This window comes from Andrena cerasifolii, chromosome 9 (assembly GCF_050908995.1).
Source record: "Andrena cerasifolii isolate SP2316 chromosome 9, iyAndCera1_principal, whole genome shotgun sequence".
In the NCBI taxonomy this organism is placed as follows: Eukaryota; Metazoa; Arthropoda; class Insecta; order Hymenoptera; family Andrenidae; genus Andrena; species Andrena cerasifolii.
This window is the reverse complement of record NC_135126.1, coordinates 11,636,049-11,656,064: the sequence shown is the minus strand read 5'-3', so window position 1 is coordinate 11,656,064 and position 20,016 is coordinate 11,636,049. Positions and strand designations below refer to the sequence as shown.

Sequence of the window (20,016 nt, the reverse complement as noted above, 5' to 3'; positions counted from 1 at the left end):
ATTAAAAATTCACAAACATTCACGCCTGATTAGGTATAACCCCTTAAGCAATGCGGAGAGCCTGCAGACGCGACGGCTAGTGGCAGCGGTGAGCGAACCTTCACAAGGCGGATGAATTATTGGCAGAACCGGTGCAGTGCAAAGAGCTCTACCGCTGTACCTCCCGTTCGTTGGGGTAAATCGTGGCAATTACCGGTAAACTGCTTCACAGAAGGAAAGGGAAACACCCTGTTCGATTAAATAAACTCTTCGGATCTAATCGAAATAATCTTCAAACCGTCACTCGGTCAACATATAAAGTAGAAACTTGAAAAAAGGGAAGGAAAAGGGAACCCCCGTTTCACTTGCATTCGCGCGATCCTCCCAAACTCCGATAGGTCGAGTCCATCGACGCGGACGCTCTCGGCTGACCGGAAGCACGCGAGACTCAGCCGTTCGTCCTCCCTGTAACGCGGTGAAATTCGCCATGCATGCACGCGTGCCACCCCCTATAAATCCTCGAGGCGGAATCCCCTGTCCCGCGGCCCGTTCCTTTCCGCGACGCCTCGGGATCCTTTTCCTCCCAGGGCGCTCCTTCCTCTCATGGTAATACCTGTAGGACGTAATCGGTGATCCAGGGGGAGAGTTGCCGCGCTTGATAAGTCCAGCCGCGTCGGGCTTTGAAAAAGCTCTCTGCTAGATTCGACGTAGCTGTGTGGAGCACGGACGTCTCCTGCCGGAGAGGACGAAAGAGTAATGTCCCGAAAGGTCCTGCCGGGATATCCAGCCGGGGCGAGATTATCTGGCTAAACTGAAATCCGAAAAGGGGACAGTCGCGAACGAACTGTCCGCCGCGAGGTGTCCCCGCTCGGTCTTCCGTTTCTCGCGCTGTTTGTCGGCCGGGCTTATCCCCGTGCAAGGACACTGGCCCATTCGTCTCTCGGGGATCCTGCCCGAGGCTGCAGTTTGTTTGCTTTCAAGTCTTTCCCGTAGCTACCGAGATTCTTGCAAATTGCTTCAACTGTCCGCGTGATGTTAGACAGCTGGGGCTTAGAAGGAGGTAGGCGAAGGAAGTTCGGGTTAATACTATTAGTACTGCTTCCTGACATTATCATCCGATCGTATGTTCTCTCGCTTCACCGTCGCACAGTGGTTCCAAAGCGCCTTTTTGTGGAGAAAGTTTTATTTACTAATAAACAATAATAAAAACGTGAAAAAATAAATCACGGTTTTGACTATCTGCAATACTTCTGAACGCTATTAGGTTGTATATTCGTACATTAAATTGATATTTCAGACGGTTCTGGTTGTTGTAAACTCGGTAGACATTTCAAATTTTCAGGCATTGTAAAGTTGTATTTCAAACATTCTGACGTGTCAACAATTCGCCTGTTTTATGTTTCCGCGATTGCCGAGTACCAATTAAAAAAAGATTTTACGTAAAAAAAAAATACTTAGATAAGCAAAGTCTTATCAAATTAGCCCCAAAGATTGTTCTACTAAAGTTTTCATCCAACTTTGTCAGAAAAAAGATAGGAAAAAAACATGTTTTGGTCGCAATTCAGGTATTTGATAATATAGCAAATTTAATCCCCCACAAAACGAGCAAAAAAAAATAAAAAATCGGTTGAGAATTGACGGAGATACGGAATTTTGTCCACAAAAAAGGCACTTTGGAACCACTGTGCGTCGCCCCCAACGCGCACTCGGTCCTTACCCTACGCCCGTTCGTTTACTAGCAGTAAAAAATTGTATACGATAAATGGATCGAGATGTAAAAGCTCTGAAATGTTGCACGGGAAAAGGGACGTTCCATCTGTGATGCGAACCGATGTGTTCACCGCAGCAGGATATGTCGGCGTAAAAATAGAGGCGCGAAGGGGCAGAGGGGTGGTCGATAAAATCGATGAAATTGTTCGCCGTCGCGCGTAGCCGTGTTCCAGCGGCGGCTGTGCGCGGTTCGTTCCTCTTTGATCGGGACTTTCGGCGCGAGTTAGATTAAAATCTCGTACAGAGCACGGCCGAAACGGCGGGGAAGGTGTTAGGGCTCGGAAGACAGAGGGTGGAGCGGCTGAGTTTCCGAGTCTCGTAAAAAAGAGCTCGTAAACCAGTACACGGGGAGAGTCACCCCCCCACAAAAGTTTATTAACCACCCCCTGCGCGTAGATGCCGTGACGAAAAAACGCCCAATTTAGTCGCTCGCCTAATAAAAGTTTACAGTCTGTGGTTCGCCAAGGGGGAAGGAGTTTCGAACTTGGACTCGCCGATTCGCGAGCCTAGATTCCGCTAACTATGACTGTCCCCCTGCTGAGCTGTCGAATGGGTCACGCGAGGCAGTTAGGGTAACGATGCTTTGTTCGTCTTTGACTTCAAGGATATCGTGGACGTTACGAGCGAGTAATGGATTCAATTCTAGCTGTCAAAGCTTCGTTGCGATCTACTGAGAACGGAAAGCAAACATTACTGTTCACTAGGGTAGTTCACGGCCTTATGGGAATTCTTTTTTGTATTCTTTGTCGCTCTCCAGTTGGCAATAAATGTTTATTTATTTATTCTTGGCATCATTTATGCTACAGCATCTCGTACAGAGCAGACCGCGAATATTTATATAATTATGACAATCATAGAATCATGGCAGGTGCCGTTACAGTTTCCTCATGAAATAGAAGTGTTCTAGACGGGCACCTGTGGCTTGGCAGTGCCCTAAACCATGCTCATGAAATACTGTAGAATGTTAGCGGCGAAAAAAGTCCACCATGGTAAGCTACCCCGCAATCGAATCTCGATCGGCTACAGTCGTACGAGCCGTGTGTACCTCCAAACCTACAAGGACGTCAGCTGGAGAGTCATTAAGTGAGAAGCAAACAGAAAACCCCCTAAAAACAAAATTCCCCCTAGGAACAATTAATCCAGCGAACTCCAAATAGGGTAGATGTACCGTTTGTTACCATTGCACTGTTTTCGGTCATGTGCATAATTATTTTATTTTTAAACTGCTTGCAGATCATTATTGTGGAGAATTTCACATTACAAATATTTTGTTTAGTATAGGTACCGCTAGAAATATACGGTTACATTTATTGCTTACACCGAAAAATATTATATTTTTTAAAAAGTGACCACAAACGGTGCATCTACCCTTCTACTATCCGATTGAGCTCAATTTCTGCACAGGTGTAAGTTAGCATGTTTAGAACAAAAGTAACCGTCTGGAAAAACTACATTTCATATTTGAAAAAAATGAACTACCCTGTTCACGCTTCGATGGTCTCACAGATGTGATTCCCATCTCTGCGCCAGCTTATCGAGGCAGCGCCGTTTATTGGAATTTACTGATTACGAAAGTGGCATAGATCAACCGTTCCTTCTACCCACAGTTGACCTTATTTCCCTGCCGCGAGCCTTGGGAAAGTCGAAGAGTCGGTTCACTGGTACTTCGCAGCCAATCGCGCGTGTCAACCTGGGCGAACTTTTTCCCCTTCGTAAATGAAAGGCTGGATCAATATCAGGAAACTTTCAAGATCGGGATATTATTTATCAACATACAGCTGGTGTCCCAGAAGTATCCTTCGAAAGTAATTAGACTTCCCTCAAATGACCTCTGTTAAGATAATTAATTCTGATACAGAGGCACGAGGGGTCGCGTCTCCCTCCCTGAATCTAAATTCAAAACGCGGCTCCTGGCACAACGCGATATTTATAGAATTTAATCTGAAAGCAGGCGGTATCTTCAGGAGAAAGCGGGATCGTGTTCCCGAACTCCGCAGAGTTCCTTCCATCGCCCCCCTAAACTTAATTACCACAGCTGACTGTGTGTACGGCCCTGAGAGCCCTCTCGAAGGGCGTAAAGGCCGCAGGGAATACGCTGTCGGTTCGACAATACCTAACTAGCCACCCTTCTTGTACAAGCTACCCGAGCTGACGATAATACTTAGAACAGTGCCGCGTCCTCATCTAAACCCTCGGCTATACCTTGCGACAATATTCCACAGTATACACCCAGCAGACCTGTTCACTTAAAAAGAAAAACATCACGCAGTACCAGTCATTTAAAAAAAATAAAAAATATCCACCCTATCGACAAACTCCTACTCTCACCTTCGTAGAAACCAAAAAGGGATCAAATCGGTAAGAATTCTATCGAGCCCTCGCAACGATTGGCCAAGCAGACGCCAGAAGGGCACGCGAACCCCATCCCTTTGACAAAACTAGAGCGTGAACTTGATCCAGTCCTACCTGCGGTCAATCGAAAACCAACGCGAATTACCCTTCGGGAAATAAAGCACGTGCGAACGCGCGCGACCCTGTGGGCGCCCGAACGTCCCGCGACAAAAGAAACAGAGAGAAATATATATTATTTAGAGAGCCGTGTGTAGGAGAGCTAATCGGTTTTTCTTTTTGCGAAAACCGCGAGAAGAGAGCGGTCGCGCGATAAGAGGCGCGCTCCACGGCCGTAGCTAAACGACAGCGGTCTCGACCGTCTAAACCGTGGCAGTAGGGGTTGTTCGAAATGGAATGGGGGAGAGGTGGCGGGAACGGGGGTGGCGGAGGAGGCGGGAGAGAGGGATGGAGGATAGGGTGTCAGGGGTGAAATGGACGAGGGACGCCGTGGGACGCAGAGGGGTTGCTGGTAGTGTGTATTGATCGAGCTAGGAGAAGAGCACCACCCCCTACCCCGGACTCTACTGTACTTCGTACGAACGCCCACGTACGCGGTGTTTCGCTCGTATACGACTCTCTTTCTTCTTATATCGCTTTTTTCCATTTTCACCCTCTCAACCGCGCTTCAGACGCGGACCCAGCCACGTCGCTTCTTCTCCACCTGCGAATGTCACCTAGAGGCGTAACAAATTACGCGCCCGACCCCACCACCCCCCCCCCCTCCCCTCGACGGCACCCGGTTAATCTTCCCTCGTGTAATTTCGTTCGATGGCTCCCCGCGCCCCTAGAAAGGTGGCCGACGGATTCTTCTGGGGAATGAATGTCGCACAGAAATCAGCGGCGGTGGCTTTGCGAGGAAGTCTTGGCTTCGTTAGCCTCCCGCGGAAGACTTTCAAATTGCCAATGGACTACCCCTTTCTCGATCGTAGTACTTAAATACAGACACACCGTTTAAATATCCACTGCGACCAATATGTCGCATTTACCTGCGATTAAAAACGGAGGCGCTACCAGTGACTGCCGTTAAGCGGACTGCTTAATTTCCATCGATATCCAACCCGGATTCGCCGGGAATTGCGAAATTGCGTATACCGTAATCATGGTTGCGGTAGACGGAGAACTCTTGCCGGTGTAATTTACGGTTCAGCCAGGTGCGTCAGAAGTTGCTCACCTTACGACCTAATTGGGTTTAATTACACCCCGCTGAAAGTTACGGCGGCGGCGTGCGTCTGTATATCGGGTGGGTTACAATTACGAGCCGCCGACAGCTGATTCCTGTTACCGCGATCGGGCTTATTACGTAGTCGCCTATGATTTCTCGTCGTTACAGCGTCCGGACCGCGCCGCTCGCCTCGCGTAATCGCTAACGAACCATCGCTGACGTTTTTCCGTCCCGACCCGCTCCGCCTGACGCGAGCCTCTCGAGCTGATGGCAAACAGTGGCAAATGGGCTGCTTAATCGATCAGCGAGGTGGTCCCTTGACGGGACCAGCGTCTCGCTTTGATCATCTCCGATCTCGATTTGCAGACACATTCGGGGCACGCGATACAAGCGAAGCTTGAACTATCCGTCCACGCACAGTGGTTCCAAAGTGCCTTTTTGTGGACGAAATTCCGTATCTCCGTCAATTCTCAACCGATTTTTGATTTTGTTTTGCTCGTTTTGTCGGGGATTAAATTTGCTATATTATCAAATACCTGAATTGCGAACAAAACATATTTTTTCTATCTTTTTTTCCTAACAAAGTTGGATGAAAACTTTAGTAGAACAATCTTTGGGGCTAATTTGATAAGATTTTGCTTATCTAAGTGTTTTTTTTTTACGTAAAATCTTTAATTGGTACTTGGCAATCGCGGAAACATAAAACAGGCGATTTGTTGACACGTCCAGAACCGTCTGAACTTGGTATAATGCATAATTTATTAATATCATCGGATCCTTTAATTTGAATTTTGGGTTTCAATGGCCAACTCCGTCTGTTGCACTTGAAAAAGACGCAAAATATCTTTTGTTTAATTATAAAGAAGATGTAGAATATATGGAAGAAGACTAACTAAATAACTGGTTAATAAACTCGTTGTTTCGGAACCAAGAGTTCAGAATTTTTTTTTTAATCCCTAAAGAAAATTTTAGAAAACTACTGTTTGACATTTTAGCAAATTTACTCCCCGACAAAACGAGCCAAAAAATCAAAAATCGATTGCGAATTGACAAGAAGGCACTTTGGAACCACTGTGCCACGGCAGGAGGAGGCAACGTATTGAATGAAATCGCTAGTCTGGCTGCTGCAGCTCGGAGTAATTTAATAATACGCTTTCTAGAATCTCCTTAAAACGTTGCCAGTGCTTCCGAAAGACTGCGCGGGGAACGCCGCTAGAAAATGCTTCCCGCGAGGCGAGCTAGCTAAATATTGACACTCGCGGCTCGCACAATGTTCGCCGGGTGCTCCTTCAACTCCGCGACCCGTATTTCCGAGGCTTAACACATTCCGTCTGGCGCGGCTCGAGAACATAATAACGGACACCGGGAACGGAATCTAAACGCGCGAAACGATCCTCGACGGGGCTGCGGTGAGTTACGTTGGAATCGCGGAAAGGTCTCGCTCATTGTGACCGAAATGCGGAGAGCGTTCCTCGCTCGCCGGCGAATGATATACGGGCCCGCGGGCGGTGGAAACCGAGGATAATCGGACAGAGGGGACAATCGGTCCACGCGAACGTTGTCGCATCGGCGATGATCAATAGAGAATTGCCGCGATGGTATTCCGGCTAATCGATCGCCATCCGCGGTCCGACCGCATTTATGCACGGCTCCTACTCCTCCCTGGCAACTTCTGGCGAATTTCCAAGCTCCCGCTCGTGCCTTCGCTAACCCACATACTTGCTGAGAACGGTGTTATTAAGCTCTGGGCACTGGACCGCGCGAAACCTCGCACCTTCCTCCTCCCACGCGCCTCTTCTCGCCTTCTTCCCTCCGTTTCCCCAAGAACCATCTCTCCTGTCTCTCTCCCCATTCCCACATTCCCCCTTGTCTCTGCCTCTCCGTTCTTCCGGCTGTCCCAGACATGCACGAAAGGAGTCTTACTTGCGAAATGAAACGCGAGATTATACGTGGCCACGCGTCGCGGAACGCCGCTCCAAAGGGGAGCTTTCAACGAGCCAAAGTGAACGCGTAATCGCGACGAGCTAACGTTTTTATACCCATCAAACAAAGACGCCCTTTCCGCGAAACGGGAAGCGTTATTAATTCGGCTGTGCCTGCCTCGGCAACGCGGAGAGTTCTCGCTAACATGAAAACGCGCGTGGATCGGGAGAGCACGGCTGCGGTTGGCAATTAGCAACGTGCACGAGGAATTATCGTCCCGGTTCCCGGCCGCAATTAACAGTTCGGTTATAAAAGTTTACGTTACGGTCCGTGGCTGCGCTGCCCGCGGTGTGCAGCGCGTTTCGCGGCCCCGTTCTGTATGCGCACAGTATCGTTGTATCATTTACGAAGATGTAACGGTCGGCGTGACGTATCGCCGTGATTCCACGCCCTGCGAAATTTAATATCGATAGGAAGACCCTGACAGTACGCGACGTCTTAAAATATGGTTGAACTCGAGGGTGAAGAGGGATAAGTGTCATTCAGGCTGGGGGCCACCGGGCTGGATAAAGGATCGGGTTTCGCGCTGTCAAAAACGATCGGGAATCTACCGAACAATCCATCTTCCCCTTCCCTCGTGCCCTTGATACACGCTGAATTAATAACCTATCGGCTTCTGATAACAACTTTCATTGCCATCGATTATCTGGCGGTGTCGGAGTGTTGACCGATCCAATCGCTGTGTTTGAGCAACGGATGTATCTTGTAACGTAGACGTAAGGAGTAGAAGCTAGAAGAGTAGCTATTATTCTCGGAAAGCACGTACCGTTGCCCCAAGTTTTGCCACGCGTTTGCGGCGAAATTACGGTTTCAGTGCTGATCGAGAATCGAGAGCTCGATGGCCGGGGTTCGAAGGAAACTCTGAAGACTGGCCTGAACGAGGCTCAGGAGAGGCGAGCGGGCGTTAGTCAGCAAACCGCTCGGCTAATCCCTTAATTACTTCGACATGGTTAGCGACCCTGTACTAACCACGTCGGTGCCTGGCTCCGTTCCCCGATCGTTAATTAAAATGGCACTTCCTTGCAGCCGCGTAATTTCTGCGCGGCAACGTGCACCGCCCGTGACGGTCAGTTAAGTTCGTCTTTAAGGGGTTATACCTAGTCAGGCGGCCGAAAAGAGGCGAATATTTGTGAATTTTTTTTTTAAGTAGCGGAAACGTATATTTTTGCAAAACTTTTTGCGCTTAAAAGAGCAACATTTAAAGAACGTTTGGTAATTTTTTTGTAGAAAAATATTTACGTTTTACATGTATTAGCTAAATATTTACGATATAATAAAAATAACAACCGACATCCAAGAAGCCTTTTTAAAAATTTGCTTTTGCGGTGAGCACTGCAATTCGGAACCAGATTATTTAAAATCAAAAACAAAAAAAGATTTCGTTAGTGTTTTCCGAAATATTAATTTAAAGCAAAATGGCGGCTATTTAAAGTTGAAATCCTGATTTTTGATTGCGAAAATCAGGATTTCAACTTTAAATAGCCAAAATTGTTTTAAATTAATATTTCGGTAAATTCTCTCCGTCAACCTGAGAATACATTAATATACTAAAGAAATCTTTTTTGTTTTTTGATTTTAGGTTCCGAATGGCAGTGCTCACCGCAAAACCAAATTTTTAAAAATGCTTCTTGGATGTCGGTTGTTAGTTTATTATAAACGTAAATATTTTTCTACGAAAAAATTACCAAATGTTCCTTAAATGTTGCTCTTCTAAGCGCAAAAAGTTTTGTAAAAATATACGCTTCCGCTTCTTCAAAAAAAATTCACAAATATTCGCCTCTTTTCAGCCGCCTGACTAGGTGTAACTCCTTAAGCGTCCGTACTCGGTCGCCGGAAAATTTATAACGCCCGATACCGTTCTCACTCGGCCAACTTCCAAAGCCCCTCGTCCGGGGCCTTTCGGTCGCGTCTTCGACGAGATTACTTTTCTTTTTCAAAATGGGGCAAACTGATGGGAGCGCGAGGAAAGCACGATTCGTTCGTGTCATCGGGGCTCGCGCTAATTTTATGATTAATATTTAAGGTTGCGACTATCTCGAGACACTTGGGACTGAGAATGACGCTATTTTCGGAGATCTTACGTGTCCGAATCTAGAAAGGGAACTATCGGGTACATACAGGAATGCGAGGAAAGTGTGTCGCTGTTACTGAGAAATTTCGTGATTCTAAAATTCCAGAGCTTCCGCGGGAAGTTTCCTCGAATTTCGGAGTTCCTATCAGGAGTGCGTTAGACTAAGGAGGAAGGGAATTTCGAGAATTCTTGGACGATATTTCCCAGGAAATTTGCAATTAGAAAGCTTGGGGGATTTTGCGGAGGAGTGTCTACGTATCTCGAGATTTGAAATAGAAGTATATAGCATTAATAGAGACGGTGGGAATACTTGAAAATTCTTGGAAGAATTACGTGATTCGAAAATCTTAGAATATGAGGCTACTTTTTCTGTATAAACCGATCTTTTAGTAAAGAGGGCGCGAGAGTACAGGGAATATCGATTCCAGGAAGATGACGTCGATTTCCAAGAATTCCTCCCAGCGAAACTTTCCCCATCCCTTCGAGGATGTTCCACGGAAATTGAATTTTTGTATCGTCGATAGTACTGCGCTGCAGTACTCCCCAATTTTCAGGAAGGGGTATTTTCTTGAAACTTTCGAAACGAGGAAAACCTCTATTCGCCGTAATGTAATACATTTGCAATACAACGACACCTTTCCCACTAGCATTGATTACCAAAAAAAAATACCCACCGACACAGCTCATACGGTAAACGCGCGTAAATCGTAATTTAATTATGCAAAACGCCGCGGGCGAACAGTTATCCGCTCGGATCATAATTACCCTGCATTCATGACTTTGTAATAGTCGCATCAATATGATAATGTAAACAACAGTCCAGCGAACAATGTGGTATCCATTCCCCACTATAAACGCCACTTATGTACGTTCCCGCAACAACAAAAAATCTATAAAAAGAACGTTCGCATAATAATGCAGTGTAATTACTCGCGCAGTGGAATTCTGTTAACGTAGCCGATTGATAGAAACTCGATCGTTACGCAGGAGACCGCGGTGATAACGACGAACCGATTCCCTTCGAGTAATGCGTTCGCGAACGTGCTGATTCAGGTACGGCAGCGAGGGTGTAGCGGAGTCCGCTCTGGTCGACGACACCCTCAACGGGAATCCTCGATCGTCGCCGTCTTCCTCCTCGATTCTGCCTACCCTTCAGTCAGGATCCGCGGGCTCGATCGACGCTGCGAATCTGTCCGATTCGATAAAGTACGTACGACCAGAGTCTCTCTCCTAGCTCGTGGCCCCCTTACACCACTAATGCACACGTTTCTCCGACGAGTTGTTGCTTCACTGTTTGTTACTGTTGATTGTTGTTGTTGTACGTTGTTGTTGTTACTGCTGCCGCTGTGTGCTGTTCCCCCGTTTGCAAGTAGCCGCCAGCGCCGTTATCGCTCGCGACCTAAGTTCGACGGCCACCGTTCGCGTTACGTCTCTAATCGCGAGCTTTCTGCGGGCGGATCGTTGCTCCTCGCTGCTCCCTAGGAAACTCGAGACCCCGAGCTCTCCTGTTGCTTATCTTTCTGCCTCCCCCCCGTGTACAGCAGTGTTACAAAGTTGTGGCTGCGAGTACGCCGAGCATTGCATGCAACGGTCACGAGGGTCGGACGAAGTTTCGCGCGGACGGAGGACCATTCGAGGGAACGTTGAACGCGAGATTAAGTCGATTACAACGACACCGCCGGCCCCGCTCGGGAGGACCGGGAAGAAATTGCAATTTAGAGTAACGAGAAGCGAGGGCAAGTTTGTATCGGAAGTTGCCAGGAAAGTTTCATTAAAGACGTTCCCTAATTAACGGAGTCAAACGCGTTCCTCCCCGCGCCCCGCTGCCTCATTTTCGCCTGTTCTTCGCCCGGGTTTCCCTGAAGCGAGCGGGTCCGTTCCGTCGAGAGGATTCGGGGTAAAAATTCTCCCACGCTGGTAGACCCTTGTCCCTCCGTGCTCCTCGCGTTAGAAAGTAAACCGATCTCAAAGCCGCGCCTTTTCGCTAGAAAGTAGGCGTAGAATCTATCGGGAGGACGAAGTCGAATCGCCCGGAGCTCATGTTGGGTAATGTTTGCTCGTCGGTGCACCGCTTTTACTGTTTTCAATTTTCAAGTAGAACTTGCTACTCATCCGCGTAGACGAACCCAACCCGTAGGTCATGCGTCTCGCAAACGCAGCGAAAGTAGAGGGACGGACTCGCTGGAGAAGCTGCTCGACGCAGAGAACGATCCCCGTCTACTTGGCTGACTTGCTAGTCTCTCGTGCAACTTCGATCCCACCTGTAGCGATTCCTATTCTCCCTCTGTCTCTTTGTCGCGCTCGGCAAGATTAATCGCGAAGGATGCGCCAGTAAGTAGCCTCGATGACGCGCTATAAGCGGCGAACGCGATTCGTCTCCGTCGATGCTCGCCGCCGTGATCGATAAAACTTTACGAGCCGTCCGATGGCCAATTACGCGGGAGCACCGATTCATCATGACGGGCGCGTCGTCAACGGCGATAAGTAAATGTTAACGACGACGATCCATCGTGTCGTTGCCTGACGGGATGGCTTCATACTGTACTCAGAGACAGCAGAGACCGCGTTACGTGTATAGAGGGGTTGCGGGCCAAGGGGGCGTCATTGATGCGCACCTTGGAAAGCTCGCATCAAGAGGAATTCAAAAGGAATCGGATGATCGCGTTTTTATCCTGGCAAGCGGGGGGGAATGTTCTGAAAAGTAGACCTAGAGGATTGCTCGAGTCCTCTTGGGGAGAGCTTTTCAGGGATGTGTATCAGCAGAATATTCTGTTCGCTAAGAAACTCGATACGTATTATTGTCGCTCGTGAAAGCGAGATTGAAGTAGAATCCTTGTTGCTTCGTAGTTACCCCGTGGCTTTTGTTGAACGATAACCGCTTCGGGCTCGCGCCGAGAATCCTTGGTGTAAACGAGAGTGCCTAGTTAGCGCGGCGAGGAGCGTAGCGGGTCCTGCGAACGCAATATCTTAATTGCGTGGCCTCGATATTACAGTTATTGCGAGAAGGCGGACAACGAGACGACAGACATGGGCGGAGTGCCGCACGTCGAGGGTGTGCTGAACAGCGAGCTGTACGCGGTTCCTGTGAAACGGAGGCAGCCCAAGGATCAAAAGAACAATGCCACTCTGCAGAATAATACCCAGGAGAAGCCGTCGGAGGTGGACAGCACAGACTCCGAGGACAAAGACGAGAATCTGCCGCCTGGTTGGCAGAAGCACGAGGGTGGGTATCCGCGCGTCTGGTTGCCGATGCGATAGATTAGACATCGATGAACCTCTGTAAACCTACCCGATAATAAGTGAAGTTTCTGGATCTTTATAGTAAATGAAAGAGAGAGAGAGAGAGAGAGAGAGAGAGAGAGAGAGAGAGCACTGATACCTCTCAAGGTGATGCACGATCGAATTTCCTTTCAGACGAAAATGGGCCTTATTATTGGCACGTGAAGAGCGGCAATATACAGAGGGAACCTCCCGAGGCACCACCGCACTCCAAGAGGGAGTCACGCAGAAGCCTCGTCAAGGACAACGACAGCGTGAGTACAATGGACGCGCGGCTTCTTAGGTGTACGATGGCACCGCTGGTAATGGCCGATGTACCTCGTTGTTACAGATAAATAATTTCCACACTCTCAGCGGCATGGTGAACACCGTGACCCGAAGCAACACTAGCTCGGCTCTGGACCAGGAGCTGGAAAGCAAAAGAAAAGTGGAGCTGGCACTCAAGTAAGATACCGTCAACCTTCACACCCGCCCCTCTACTTCGCGTCCCTGTCGAGAGTCGTTTCACCTGCCACTTGCCCTTTAGGCGAAGGAGCTACCCCGCAAGAGCAGACTCCGAGGGCAGAGACAAGCCCATCAGATTCGCGGTGCGCTCTCTTGGCTGGACAGAGATCGCTGAGGAGGATCTGACGCCGGAAAGAAGCAGCAAGGCTGTGAATAAATGCATCGTGGACCTGTCTCTTGGTAGAAACGACCTTCTGGACGTCGTTGGACGATGGGGTGACGTTAGTACCGATCTGTTGTCTAAATATACCGATGTCTGAACCAGACTTTGACTGTATCGCGTTTAACTTTGAACTTGCCAGGGCAAAGACCTGTTCATGGACCTGGACGAGGGCGCCCTGAAGCTGATAGACCCGGAGAACCTCACCGTGCTCAATACACAGCCGATTCACACGGTGAGAGTGTGGGGCGTTGGCAGAGATCACTGCCGGTAAGTGTCTTCTTGAATCCTTGAACGCCGATTGCATTGAGAATTGAACGTTCTTAATTACACGACCGTAACTCTTTTCATGACTCTTCTTCTCCGACGGCCTCCACAGTGAAAGGTAATCACATTTATCAGACACTGCATACGATAACATTTACCGAGCTGGTGTTTGCGCTGGCAGTAAATTAATTAAATACCTGTCTTCAGGGACTTCGCTTACGTGGCAAGAGACCGATCCACCCGGAAACACATGTGCCACGTGTTCCGCTGCGACATACCGGCGCGCACCATCGCGAACACGCTCCGCGACATCTGCAAGAAGATCATGATCGAGCGATCGCAGCACCAGAATCTGGCGAAACCGGTGGACATCAACGGCCGAACGAGCCTGGCCACAAGACCCACCAACCTGCCCACGGAGCACCGACGCTTCCACAGAAACGGACAAGCACTAGTCAGTGAGTATCGGAGAGGATCGAAGGCGGAAGATAAGCGATGGGATAAATTGTATCTACGGGTTGAATAATCGCACGTTGCTCTACTCGCAGCGCAATCCTTCCCAACGCCAATGGAGGAACCCAAGAAGGTGCTGCGAGCACAGTACCTCGGATCCATGCAAGTGACACAAGCAACTGGCATGGAGGTTCTGAACGACGCGATAGATCATATCGTAACTAACACACCTCTCAATCAGTGGCGAAACGTGAACGTTGCTGTCGCACCCAGCATGATCTCAATCCTCACACCGAACGTAAGTGAGCAAGCCTAGGAAGTCCACTGACTCTTAACACCTGGAAGTCAAGTAAAATCTTGGGACGGCTTTATGTTTCAGGAGGAGAAGCTAATCACCGAGTGTCGAGTACGTTACTTGTCGTTCCTCGGCATTGGCCAGAACGTGAAGCAATGCGCCTTCATAATGCACACCGCGCAAGATCTCTTCATCGCACACGTCTTCAATTGCGAGCCCAGCAGCGGAGCTCTTTGCAAAACTATCGAAGCCGCCTGCAAGGTGATTGATTTGTTCGAAATACTATCTAGCTTCGTTTAATTACCTACCTGTCCGTTTGAGCTGCGCAAGCGTTTAACCTGTTCCGTTTATTCGTGCAGCTGAGGTACCAGAAATGCTTAGACGCACACCCGCAGGGCTTCAGAAACGCGAGCAGCCTGAACACTCCGAGCGGAAGGGGCCTCGGTGCCACCCTCAAGTCTCTGGTTGGCTCTCTGACTGGACGTAGAAATAAGCAGGGTGAGTCCTGAGACGAGGCTCTCTCGCTGCAGGTAAATGATCAGGCTCAGCCGCAATAAAGTATAAGGAAAAAGAAAGGGGACGCGGCGGCAATCGGTCGCGTATTAAGCTTACGTTCCCGCGTTCCACGTGCACTTGTCGCCGATCGAGGTGAGCCGACCACGTGCGTTCTAGTCGATCTGTTCTCGGTGATTGCGCAGGAACTCTGGCCGCTGCCTGCTGAGCGAGAGGTGATCAGACACAGACATCTGCAGTCGCCCCTGACCCTGAAGTATTTCAGCGGATCGCCGCCGAGCGCGTCGCTGAGGTCGCTCCTTTCGCCCTCTCTGGACAACAGGCGTATTCAGCTCGCCCGTTGGGAGAGCAATCCCTAGAAGAGGGACAGGGGGACGATTGGTGCAGGGCGCCGTAGGGGAACGGCGATACCGAGAGGGAAGAAATCAATTCCTTGCCCGTCAAACGACTGAATCGTGAATTCTGCAGAGTGCTATACTAATTACCACAGCTATAGTGGACTACGCTTACGTGTGTCGATATGATGTTATGTATGTTAAACGCAGTGTCTGACAGAAATGAAATTGATCACGGGGTAAAATGAATGTCGAGGGGAACGGCGAGAAGCTCGTGGCTCGGCCCCACGTAATCGGAAGCAGGATTTTCTTCTGGAGGTGGAGGCGTCCCTTTAGAAAACCGGAGATCCTGTGCCTGGGCGTCAAGTCGCACACAAACACACACACACAACACACTGATCGCGCGGGCGAGAGGCGCGACGGTCCAGGGCGCAGAGTGTCCTGCGTGGATGTGTCGAGATAGTAACGATCGAATCTGTATATACGGGGGTGGTAATTATCGCGCTAAAACTTAGTAAATTCGCGGCGGATTTAAAGGGAGCCCGGGAGGAGTGAAAGGGGAACGGTGCGTGAGTGTTGCGGGATGACTGATGTAGCGTTCTAGCGTATCCACGAGGCATTCGAAGGATTATACAGGCAGGAGACAAGCTATAGAGGGAGCTTAAATGTATAACTTATAACACGTGTATTCTCGGGTGTACAGATTAGAGAGGCGAGGCGAGGATGACCAGGTCACGGCAACTTCTCGCGCGTCACGCGTATTATAGAGAACACGCGATAGGGACGTACCACACAGCAAGCCACGCGAGTACACCACACGGTACACACACACACACACAGACACACACGTACCACACACGGCCAGGTAAGAGGGAGTTTATTTTTTATGGCCAACTATAGAGGAGCTTGCACCTTGCGAAACGAGGGCGACACGACAGAGACGTTAGCGCGACCGTCCTTTAAAATCCACGGGGGAAGAAGAGACAGGGACGAGCGAAGCCACGGGGTACAGATCTTGGCACGCAATAGACGTTATTATCGCACGCACAATCACTGCGTGCAATAACGCTAACGCCTACACGAGCGACTAACTACCCTTTTAACCGTGTCTTCACGGTGCATAACGTAATCGTTGTCTTCGTAACCGCGCATCGCTGAACAGTAATTATCGCCGTCACGCAGAAGCTGCAATTGCCGTCAACATTATAACGATAGTAAAGGTTTCGCGACACAAGACGCCCAACGACTTTGTCCACAGAGCTTTATCCGCCGTGAGCTCGCAGAAATGTTACGCGCGCGTACGTTCTCCGCGGATATCTCGTCGCACGCACGTGCACCCGCCTTGCTCGCGTGAGCGCTCCCCGCGCGACCGTAGAGTTAGAGAGCAGGCAAACCCACTTCTCACCACGTGCACGCGCGTAAAATACTGGCACGGCATCGACGATCCAAAGGGGAAGTTCGTCGCCGAACGAATTCGTTGACAAGCGCTCGCCTATGCCTAATGTCAATCACTAGCTTAGATAATCAAGCCGTGAACCAGCGTGCGCCCGTTTTCCCTTCTCGATTGGTTTTCTACCGCGTAGCCTGTAGCCATTTCCCACGCAGAAGTTTCGCAGCGAATTGTACAGACGAACGAACCTAATTCGTCCCCTCCCCCTCCGATTATTTTCGTACGATAGCCTCGCGATAGACACGCGACGATTTATGTAAACCGACGTCGCGATCATGCTGCTTCGGCTGCAACGGATGGAACCACTGGCTGACGCGAACGGCTGCCGAGCTGTCCTCGGAAGTACAAGTCAACGACTCGAGTCCCCGCTCGTTGGATCGCGTTCCTCGCCTCTGGTCGAATGATCCCTATAGCAGGGCGGCAAGATTCTGACCGCTCAGGGCTACCGAAGGGTCACGCCCAAGGTAACATTTAAATACTCCATCGATTCGACGGAATGATAGAGTGGAGGCGAAGGCTGACACGATTCCTAATGGAGGGAAAGACTTTGAGCCTCCGATATATCCTGCTCTGGCTATTGCGATCACGGCAGACCTCTGGCGAGCGATTGAAATGCGTCGAACGAGCAGAAAAGAGTGGTTGCAACCACCTACAGTGGACAAAGAGAGATGAGACAATGAGCGACGACACTCACGCGCGTACTGTCAGCAAGAAAGCTCGCGCGGTAGACGAACGATAACGTCCCCAGCGACGACAATCCCTCCGGGTGGAGGGATCTCAAGGGTCCTCTTAGAGGGGAGGGAGGGTTTTCTTGCTCGCAGCGCACCCTCGTCGTCCATCGAGGACGGCCACGCCGTGGGAGCCATCGTCATTGCGAATGAATACAAAGTTGTGCGGGACCCAGAACGAAGAGATATTTCTACGTAGCGTTTAGATAGAGGAAGGGTGGCAGGAAGGGTTGGGTGAGGCTTGAATGGAGAGAGCGTGAGAGTGTGCGAGAGGGTGAAAGGGCCGTGTGCGTGAGGTTTGATGTGCTTGATGAAGAATGCTGTTGTGACAATTATGTATCTAGATTGGAGGACGTAACGGGAGATAGAATCGGCGAAGCTGGATCATTATTTGTACATATGAATACGCGTTACGAGGATCGCACCACGCCTTTTACCGTAAACGGAGGAGGAACACGTAGGGATGTGTTTCAGGAGAGAGAGAGCTGGCGATGCCGCGTATGCGAAACGCCTCGTCCCTTGGCTGAGTGTTGCCTCGAAAGGGGACGTCCTCGAGGGAGCAGTCGAGCCATCTTGGACGCTCCCTTTCGTTCCGTCGCTACGGATATCCCTTTCACCTGTATCGTTTGCGTTCCTTCCGTTACAATCTGCTCAGTCTGAATCTGTACGCGGGTAGGCTTGAGAACCGTGTCACGAACGATAGATTTAACGAAACGTCGCGCGACGAGGCCTCCCGTGCGACCCGCGCTTCAGATACTCTCCGGAAACCAGTTTTACACTAAAGTACCAGGTGACGTTTCCTCTGCTACTGAATATATCGTTGATACGACTTCTTGCTTTCATATGTATATATATATATATCTATGTATATCCATATACATATACATATATATGTATATATACACAAACCCTCACGTACATACGAATATAAATATATAGTTGTTGAATTTATATATTTAACTTAAAAGTTAGAGCGAGCGATCGGGGGTGGCATGAGACAGCCTCGACGAGCGCGGGTTAATGACGCGGTGTGAATGTAAATATTATTATACACCTGTGTAGAAAAGTAAGAGACTAAAGGGGGGAAGAAGAAGGAAGGAAGAAGAATTGTCGATGACGGGGTTGAAGGGTTAAGGACACGTCGTTTGCACACCGTAAAGTCGACACGTGCATCGGGCGTACAATTAAAAGTGCATACACACAGACACACGTACACACACTCACGAATTGCGCGTAGCTTAACTGTCTCCTTAATATAGGTGTTGACATGTCGCCAGGGGGAGGGAGGGGACACGAGAGTATCGATAAAACGAAACTACCGACCAGAGGGTTGAAAGAGGTTGAAAGAGGTTGTGAAAGGAGGTGGAGGAGGGTAACGGAGAAGGGAAGCCACTTGTAACTGACATAGAATAGTGCAAACCTAACTATATTTACTGTGACGTGTAATATCCTTAATGAAGAAGAAGAAATGCGATCTAACTGATAGAAGAGTTGTTCTGCACAAACACGATGCTTCATTGATAATTATAGTGTCTCTCTCTCTCTCTCTTTCTCTCTTTCTCTCTCTTTCTCTCCCTCTCTTTCTCTATCTCTCTGTCTTCAGAAAAAAAAACAAGAAAGAGTACGTACCTCTCTATACATTTATGGGAGTTCAATATACTGGACTCGATTCACTCGATTGTTTCGACGAATCTCAAGCAAACGAAACGCTAATTTTCAGATTCGCCCGCGACGCGAACATCCCTAGTCATCGTTTTATTCGATTTCGACCTTGTCATTATGGTACGGATCACCGATCACGCTTTCATCGATTCATTGTTAATTCTATTGTTGTATCACCGTCATTATCGGTCGCGTTGGTGAAGATGGTGAACGAAGAGGAAACGGGGAGGAAAGCGTAGAGGAAATCGCCGTCGTCGTCTTGTCGCGTATTAATATAAATATTCTAAATAAAAATATTGTTACCATCGACTAATTACCGAGGGTAAGGGGAGAAGGAGAGGAAACAATGCTCGCCAGTGACGATCGCGTTCCGAGTGACGCGCGATCGGTGACTGTTAAAGGTGAAAAAAAAGAAAAGAAATGCAGAACTGGAGACGGTCGATTCGAGTCGACGTTGCACAGAAATATATCACGCGGATATGCCGTTACCGGGAGGAGGCCAACGAGATTCTATTTGAAACGCAGAACTGTTTTTTTTTACAAATTCTTTTCTCGTCTCTTTGTAGAATAGAATCTTGCTGCGCGCATCGCGAGTCGAGAAGAAATTCTGACGAGCGGAGAGGAATATTAATCGAGCGACGCTTCGTTTCATAACTGACGTCGAGCGCCGCCGTCGTTTTAGAGTGTACGAAAGGACAAAAAAAAAACACTTTGTATGCACCCGCCCCCTCCCCCATTGTTCATGCCCATTTATATTGCGTAGTTGGACCGATCGATAATTATAAACGGACGTGAGATACTATTATATATATATACGTATATATACATATTATATATATAAATATATATATAAAAGCGACAGAATGAGAAACTACTGTAACTACACCTGCCTCTTGTGAATAAATGCCTATTTGTTTCTTTTCAACTTCGTTGTTATTCGTCTAAGAACGCTCTCCCTTACCTTCATCTCCGACCACCACCACCCACCCCTTCTGAAAGTCTATACAACTTACA

General features: G+C 48.9%; 1 protein-coding gene across 1 annotated transcript in view; it reads left to right on the top strand.

The window, feature by feature from the left end:
• LOC143373295 (protein Fe65 homolog) overlaps positions 1 to 19,927 on the top strand; it is a 147,991-nt gene extending 128,064 nt beyond the window's left edge. The window contains exons 5-16 of the mRNA XM_076820427.1: positions 10,410 to 10,562; positions 12,350 to 12,579; positions 12,771 to 12,889; positions 12,967 to 13,079; positions 13,162 to 13,360; positions 13,442 to 13,569; positions 13,679 to 13,684; positions 13,774 to 14,024; positions 14,115 to 14,317; positions 14,399 to 14,575; positions 14,674 to 14,812; positions 15,013 to 19,927. Of these exons, the coding sequence (XP_076676542.1) occupies positions 10,410 to 10,562; positions 12,350 to 12,579; positions 12,771 to 12,889; positions 12,967 to 13,079; positions 13,162 to 13,360; positions 13,442 to 13,569; positions 13,679 to 13,684; positions 13,774 to 14,024; positions 14,115 to 14,317; positions 14,399 to 14,575; positions 14,674 to 14,812; positions 15,013 to 15,035 (1,741 nt within the window). The 3' untranslated portion in view covers positions 15,036 to 19,927. The remainder of the gene's footprint in view (positions 1 to 10,409; positions 10,563 to 12,349; positions 12,580 to 12,770; positions 12,890 to 12,966; positions 13,080 to 13,161; positions 13,361 to 13,441; positions 13,570 to 13,678; positions 13,685 to 13,773; positions 14,025 to 14,114; positions 14,318 to 14,398; positions 14,576 to 14,673; positions 14,813 to 15,012) is intronic.
• Positions 19,928 to 20,016: the final 89 nt, after the last annotated feature.